Source organism: Propithecus coquereli, unplaced genomic scaffold (assembly GCF_000956105.1).
Source record: "Propithecus coquereli isolate 6110/MARCELLA unplaced genomic scaffold, Pcoq_1.0 Scaffold591, whole genome shotgun sequence".
NCBI lineage: Eukaryota > Metazoa > Chordata > Mammalia > Primates > Indriidae > Propithecus > Propithecus coquereli.
In genome coordinates this window covers 824355-832492 of record NW_012151852.1, presented here as the reverse complement: position 1 = coordinate 832492, position 8138 = coordinate 824355, and the positions used below count along the sequence as shown (strand labels likewise).

The 8138-nt window shown below is 47.7% G+C and overlaps 1 protein-coding gene across 1 annotated transcript in view; it reads right to left on the bottom strand.

Moving 5' to 3' along the window:
* Positions 1–833: 833 nt before the first annotated feature.
* Positions 834–8138, bottom strand: part of SMOC2 (SPARC related modular calcium binding 2) — a 131566-nt gene continuing 124261 nt past the window's right edge. The window contains exons 12-13 of the mRNA XM_012658961.1: positions 4118–4155; positions 834–1941 (exon numbers count right to left, since the gene is read on the bottom strand). Coding sequence (XP_012514415.1) covers positions 1924–1941; positions 4118–4155 — 56 coding nt within the window. The 3' untranslated portion in view covers positions 834–1923. The remainder of the gene's footprint in view (positions 1942–4117; positions 4156–8138) is intronic.

Below are 8138 nucleotides of genomic sequence, written 5' to 3'. Positions count from 1 at the left end.
CGCGGCTTCTAGTTGTGCGACTCTGTGAGTAGAACTGTCTTTAATCAAAACATGAACGCTCCTTTTGTTTCTTCTAAAGCCCCCATGGCACCGGCGACATAAGAAGCACTCAGCAGTGCTGAAGTGTCCCTCACTGACACGTGGCTGCTGCACACAGTAGGGGTGCACACGTGTGCGCGCACACACACACACACACACGCGTGAGCGGCACGCCCAGGTGCCAGGCTCTAAGCACTTTCCTTGTGTTATCTGTGTAATTCCCTCTCGAGAAGTACAACAGCCGCCACCCTCCTGCTGCAAAGAGGAGGAAACCGAGGCACACGTGGCTGAGTGAGGGTGCAAAGGCACACGCCACGGAGGGGCAGACCCGGGGTTCACACTCACTCTGGCTGCATTGCGCCTTTACCTCCCTGACGGGAGCACCTTCAAAACAGAACAATCACAAGACTGTATTTAGCTGGACAGAAAAGACTAACTACAGTTCCAATAGCATATTTTATTTTGATCTAAGAAAAGTGATTAAATTCAAAGGTCAGAAATATAAAAGATTATCCAGAAAGTTTGGGATTGTAACTGCCTCTTAAACAACGTGACGAGTACTTGAGCTGGGTTGTGGCTCCAAAGCCTCGGTTCTTGCTTCTGCCCTGTTCAGCGTTGTCATGCACAGCCACCTACATCACTCTGCATGTCGCGTTTGGATGATCTGGGGACACGAGGATGTTTTTCCAACCAGAAGTCTGAGCTGAGATGGCCTCAACTCCCAGCCCCAGCTCTGGGAGCACCCTCCGAACGGCTCCGCGGGGACTGCACGTGGGCCAACCTCTGCCCCGGTCTGGGGCTGGCAGCTGGCGTGCACACTGCGGGCGGGTCCTGCCGTCCAGTGGGGGCGTCCCACTCCCACCCCCTCACCAGCCTCCCGCGGGCAAGTCCTTGAGGCCTTCGGGACAGAAGGAAGGAAACCGTGGGCCCTGCAGGCGCTTCTGCTTGGCTGCCGACGAACGCCCGGGGCACGATTCATCCGGCTGTGTCTCATTAGGGGGCTGTCCATCATTTCCCCAGGTGATAATTTTGCCTCCCGGGGGCCCCCGGGGTGGGCCACGGCAGGAGGGAAGTGGCCCCGTGCGTGGGGGGAAAGGCAGCGAGCGTGTGGAGCTCAGTGGCACCACAACTGGATTCACTTTCCTGCGGGACGGGCTCCTTCTGGGCTGCCTCCCAATAGCGGGAGCCGTTCTCTCGACATTTAATGGCAGGATTAATCCGAGCCCAAGGCAGAACTCAAACAGAAGCTTGAAATGGAAAAACAAAGACAGTTGGAACCAAACTATCACACCGAAGATAGTTTGAAAATATCCTTTCCTACCGCTACCTGTATTTAATTGGATTGCTTTAGTGGTTGCATAATTCATTGTGTGAGTGCCATCTCTGGAAAGCAAAAGGAAACAAACACAAAATCCCGAGAAACAAACCAACCCGTGAATGTTAACTGCAGGATGGGTCAGCAGCACGTTTCAAACGTCTATGAAAACGTGAAGCTCCCAACAGTCCAACGACGCTGCAGCTACCGCAGACTGCCAGGCACGGCTCTGGTTGGGGGAAAGACGCAGGATCGCAACCGAAGAGCCTCACGCTGAGATTTCTACTGTTAAAATGTGTAGGACGGAGAGATTAAGCTTAGATGCACTCAAAATTCATCTCCACCGAGCGCAGATTTCAAAGGTCAAAACAGGGCACATACATTGTATGTGATTAATTTTGCAAAGCCAGCTTTCACAGATCGAAACAGTCTGTTTAAATAGCTCATTTCTACAAAGTGAATTTACATTTAAAGTACAAAGTGCAAATACTATGTGTTTTTGTTTTTTAAATTGCTCTTTGGTGAGGGAGTTTCCCACATGTCTAGGAACTGCCTTGGCTGTGAGCGGCTCATCCTTGCTTCCTTGGCTGAAAAACACAAAGACGAAAAAGAGACGTCGTTGTAAGAAGTTTGCATCGCTCATCTGTGGGGACCGAGGCTCGCGTTCTAGGGATAGAATAAGCCATGTGGCAACAACACGGGAAAAGCAATGTTTTAAAACAAGAGAAGGAAGAGCGCTGCGCTAACCATTTTAGTTGTAAGGATTCACAAAAAACAACGAAGACGTTTCGGGCGCTGGTAACTTCCTAACACTTTCCCCCTTGACTGAATTAGAAACATCAGGAAAAATATATCAGTGGAGAAAATTAGCATTTATTTCAAATACTGTCAGTGGACTAAACACATTGAATGTTCTACAGAATCTTCTATCACCATCACCATGGATTCGTTATGCAAAAATAATTCTAATAATCTAATTTATGCCTCAAATGGGATAAGGGCACAGCTGATTTTTTAATATTCTATTTCATCTTTTCCATTCACTATTTTACCTTTCTAAGAAGAAATGCAACCTGAAAAGTTTGTAAATATTGATATATTACTTATTTTTCCAAATGTTCCAATTCTTACAAATATAAGTCGATCCACGCTTCTGTTTTTTTAATTTAAAATAATTAAACTTTAAAGTTTAGGAGTCTCCTGTTTGGCTTTTATTCCCTTTGATAAGGATCTGAGGGGGTGATGAGGACAGAGCACGTATCTCTACACTAAGCTGGTGAGAATCTCTGTTTTAATAGTTACGAAGAAAGACGACGCTTCAAGTATTTTACCAGTCACTGAAGGTGTCAGAATTGTTGGACGAGGTGGCCTGACATCTTCACCTGTATAAATACCTGCTTGGTTGTGTAGCTCTGGTCACTTCTGAATAGTGACGAAAATGGGAGACCAAGGATGCCCGCTCACCTGTGGTTAAATACTGGCTTCGTGGCTCCTGTCAGCCCTTCACTTGGCCTTTCTCGTCTGTGGTTACTCACATGGTGAAAGGCTTTGGCGGCTGGGACCACGTTAGTCTCCAGAGAGACGTATATTGTCCACAGTTACTATGTCACGGGCAGGCTGGCTGCTCGCCCGCCAGGACTCCGCCCAGGACCCCAGTTTGCAGAGCAGCCCTTGGAGTAGCGGCCCAGAAGTCGGCACATCCATTCAGGCAGCGTAACAAGAGCCGGAGAAACTGCTCTGGTTTCTCTTTCTGGGAAAACGCGGAGAGCAGGGCTTGTGTTTGGAGTTGAGTTTGTTTAGGGTTGCATGGCGCACACGTGTGCAGTAATTGCCGTTATCTAATGAAAACAGCCCCGTGGAGGTCTGTGGCTCGCGAGGTAATCGCTTTCAGACCAGCCCTGTTTTAAAGCATAAGTGATTTGCGGTGGGATGTAAAAAGTTAAAACCATAAACATTTGCTACACAGAGGAAAACGTATCACACATCTATCCTAATGAAATGGTTTTAGATTACATCCAAGGTGTGTGTTGGAGGTCTCCACTTAAAACCCACCACAAACACAGGGGCTTGCCTCAGGAAATGTCAGCCTGACATCAAACAGGTGCAGACGGGATCAACAGCAAACTGAGCAGCGCTCCAGAGAGGAGGGCTTTGCCCGGCCTTGGTGGAAGCGGGCGTGAATCCGCTCCTGTTTATCTTGCGGAAAACGTCGTCCTCGCTGGGATGGGTCGTGGCCTGGGTGGCTGGAGGTGCCGCCATTGCATCCTCTGATTGCATATGGAGGAGAGACTCAGAAACACAAGCCCTGACTATGAACAGCCACAGCAGGAACTGAAAATCCCTTCTGGAGCCCAACGCTCGTCTCATTAGGACTAGAAGAAAGAACAGTCACTGTGTGCCCAGAGTGTGCAGTTCACGCACCCGAACACAGTGCAGGAGATAAATTACAAACACCCAGACAATAGTTTGCAAAGACAACTATTTCCACAAAACAAGGGAACTCGAATTTTAAAAAATTGAAATTTTAAATAGTTAAAAAATTATGGCAAAATCTTCACGTTAATGATTCGATGAGTTGACGATTCAGACAGGATTTTGCGAGGCTGTTTCAGTTCCCGCCGGGGTTTCCCAGTGCAGGTTGCCGCACCTGGACGGTGTCTTCTCTGGGAAGGAACTGGGCTTCGCAAATCGACATAACCCCGGATTTTTATTGTCTATAATTAAACCAGCGAATTATTAAGGCTAAAATAGAGACATACTCACCTGTCTATTGGAAGTGCTTTCAGCATTACCTCTAGGGGCTGGCAGGAAAAGAAAAAAAGATATTATTAAAAATCAAATATTCTTCATTTAATGAAAAGTTCAATATAATTTCAGGAAGGGTCCATGTCGCCTTACGAAGGTGCTGTCAACTGGCAAATTTCTTTACATGAGAAAAAATGTCAGTTGTTCCTTAGAATCTGAGAGGAATTGGTTCCGGGCCCGGCACACGGAAATCCGCGCCTGCTCCGGCTCCTCCTGCGGAATGGCGTAGTGCGTGCGCGCAACGATCATCTCTAGGTCACTTTAACACCCTGAACAACGCAAACTCTATGTAAATAGCTGCTATAGTATGTTGTTCTTTATTTGTATTATTTTAATTGTTGTATTGTTATTGTTTATTTTATTTTTTTCAACTATTTTCCATCTGCAGTTCCTTGAGCCTGCAGCAGCGGACCCTGCGGGTCTGGAGAGCCGACCGCACGCAGGCCGCGAGTAGTGCATTGCTAAAGTCGCGGTGCAGGCGGGTTCTGCGCTAGTACAACACAGAGGAACGTTCCATTCCGCCCAGACCCCAAAGGCAAATCCACTGACTGTGGAGAGTTTCCTGCCAGCGAGTCCCAAACTTTCACCGGAGGAGAGAGGATTCCTGCCCCTGCGGTTCTGGGAATGAAGCCCTAATGCACCGAGGGACAAGTTCTCTGCAGTCTTTTAGTTTTATATTAAGATCATGAAAAAATAACATGTTTGGCTCAAAATAATTTTTCCCAAATCTTCAAGTAAAATCGAAGCCAGAGGGAGCCATGGGGCTAGTTCTGTGGCTTCCCTGCCCAGGGCGGGGTGGAGCAGCCTGCTGGGTCTTCTTCTCGGGGTCCAGCGTCCACGCTTCTGTCCCCACGGAGACGTCCCTGGGAAGCGCCTGCCCTCCACTGCCCTGCCTCCCGCTACCGTCTCAGCGCTCTTCCCTACCCGTCAGCAGCGAGCCTGGCTTTCCCGCCTGGTTCTCAGGCTCTTGCCACACCCCTGGCGAGGTGGGAGGCCAAGCTCTACCCAGGGCTGCGTCCTCTCGTCCCCCGGCCAGCTCCTCCCCGCCGTCCCCTGACATCGCCCTGCAGGGCCCTCGGGCTGCATCTCTGTCCTGCGACATCCACCTGCTGGGGTCTCGCTCAGCCTCGTGCTGTCCAACACTATCTGCTCCCCGACGGCTCCCGAGGGTGCGTTCCGCCAGGGTCTTCAATGCCGAGTCTGAGACCCAGCTTCGTCATGTCGTGCGGATGTTCAACAGGCGGCTCAAAGGAAACCGGACGGAGCCGGACTGTGACCTGCCCTGTAAAAGCCGCCTCTGTCCTCGTTCCTTTTCAGGGAGCAGCAGCCCCGCTCTCGAGCTGCCCAGGGCACACTGCTGGTGGCTGCCACTCCTGTCTCCCCGCTGCCGTCTCCCCATGAGCAGGTCCTTGGGGCTCTAGCTTCAGGAACTCCCAGCGCCTGCTGCCCCGCCCTGGCCCAACCGTCCAGTCTGCCCCACGGACCGGCGGAGTCCTCACCCACCGCTCTCCTCCCCCGGCCCTGCCCATCTGTCATGTACACCGACGGGGTGACCGCTCGCCCCTCCCATGGACCCTGCTCGGCGCACAGGCCAGACTCTGCCGGGTGCTGCTACTGGGCTGGGCGCGCCGGCACCTCCTGTCATCCCCAGGTACTGCCTTCTCCCCGCGGCGGACTCCTCGCCACTCCTGGAGCCTGCGGGTCACCTGCTGTCCCTGAAGACTGCGCCCCACCCGACATCCTGTCCTCCCCTGTGCCTGTTCCGGGTCCCCACCCCACGCGCGTCCTGGTAGGCCTCTCCACCCCTCCCCAGTGGGCACCAGCCCTGCCTTGCACTTGCCCAGCTCGAGTCCCCACCAAACCGCGGCTCTTCCCACTTGTCTGACGGCCTGTTTTCCTGCCAAAGCGCAGGCCCCAAACCGGCAAAGCGCGTGCCTGTTCTGTGCGTGTGGTGTCGATGTCCGGGACGGCGGGCCCTCCCTAACTGGCTTCCAGGTGGACGGATGGGTAGCGGGGAGAGTCCCGCGTCCCAAATTCCTTGCTAATGTGTTTACTTCTATCTGCTCAAAAAAAAAAAAAACGAAGAAAAGAGTAAAATTATTCTATTTTCAAACTCTGTCTTTTCTTGTCATACAGAAATGCAATGTAAACAGACGAAATACAAACCTATTAAGTAAACTGCAAATATATTAAACAGTAGCTAAATCTATTATTTTCTTCAATTGTAGGTTTCAATGATCTCTGTGTCAGAATAATAGCTGCCCTTGTCCACTTTGCTTTCCTGAAATCAGCAGTCCCCAACCTTTTTGGCACCAGGGACCAGTTTCATGGAAGACAATTCTTCTACCAACGGGGGTGGGGGCAGGCGGAGCTCTGTGGCCCAGTTCCCAACAGGCCCCGGGGGTTGGGGACCACAGCCCAAAATGACTACTGTAGAGAAAAAATAGGCTTTGTGGCTAACGGTTCAAAATTAAGGAATATTAAAGTGATACTCAAATCTATTCTGCGCCAATTTCGCCACTCAGCAATTGCCAGTTTTTTGTTGGATTGTTTTGTGATTCATGTCAATCTCTCTGATACTGTAGCTGTAGATTAAAAATAAGTTACAGTAAGAAAAAGTTAATATTCTTATGTGTGAGGAAGAAAAGCCTTGCTATATAGATGAAAAGAATATAAATTTCATTAATGACACCTGGCAGACTATTTTAATTAAGATGCAGTAGGAAAGAGCAGTATTTAAAATATATGAAAGGAAGGAAAAGAATAAATTATTCATTAATCTTGATGGAACATAATACAAATTATCAAAAATAAATATGCAGCAATGCTACCTCAATAAAAATACATTTCAGTGAGGCTACGAGAGAGAGAGAGAGGGGAGAGAGACAGACAGAGAGAGAGACAGACAGAGACAGAGAGAGAGAGAGACCATGTATCTCACAACCATCTAAGTAAAGTTCAGAACCAGGTGGGACAGTTGACATCATCTCGTATCAAATGACAGTGATTGTTTCCAGGTGACCTTGCAGACAGCACGTGGCTGTGAGGAAATACACCCTAAAGAAATGTAGCTAGCATGACAATTTGGTTGAAAAAGATAATTTGGTCAAAAATGAACATTCCCTAATTGCTGAATTTCCGTGTAACGGTAATTTTGGAGAATTACGAGGGCACGTTGTAATCTTGTGTAATTATTTTTTTCTGAATTCTTCAGAAATATGTCCTTTCTTGGCTTTATAATTTTTCAATCATTTTCAGGCAATTATTTCTCTTTTGCATTTTTAATAGCAAAAATTTAGATCAAACTTTTCAATAATATGCTTTAGTTGCAACAATGTAAATGGAAATTCTTTTGTAATTGCTTAAAATAAGTGTGATTAATTTAGAAAGTACATACATTATGATCCCATTTTGTAGGGAAAAATCATAGTACATATATACACATACAAATGTTGTTTGGAAAGATCTGGAACTAGGTTTATTTATTTCTGAGCATTAAGGTCAAATGCTATTTATGCTTTTTATTTGATTTCTCAGTTTTTAGAATAAAAAAATGCATGTTCACTTGTGAGAAAAAATACAGGAAACAAATGAAACTGGTAGCAGTTTGCATATTTAGAGGGTCCCAACAAATTCCCTCCTGCATGTTTAGGTTTTTCTGATTTTTCACTATTTCAAACGGTACGGAGTAGAAAAAGTAGCTAATAATAAAATGGGTGGGGGGACACAGTAGGAAAAAACCTAGAAAAACTCCGTAAGGAAAATGACAGGGTTGCAAGATCAACTCAATATGTGTTCAAATCCCCAATGCTCGTTTTTGACCAAATTGCTACTTTTACCCAATTGTAGCTTATTTTAGGGGTAGATCATGCACTTTCTTCTTGGTTACTAATAAGACGGTAAAGCTCAGACATACCAGATTATTCAGAGGGACCTAAAGAAGTTAACTCAAAAGTCTGCGGTAATTTAAACCTTTCTG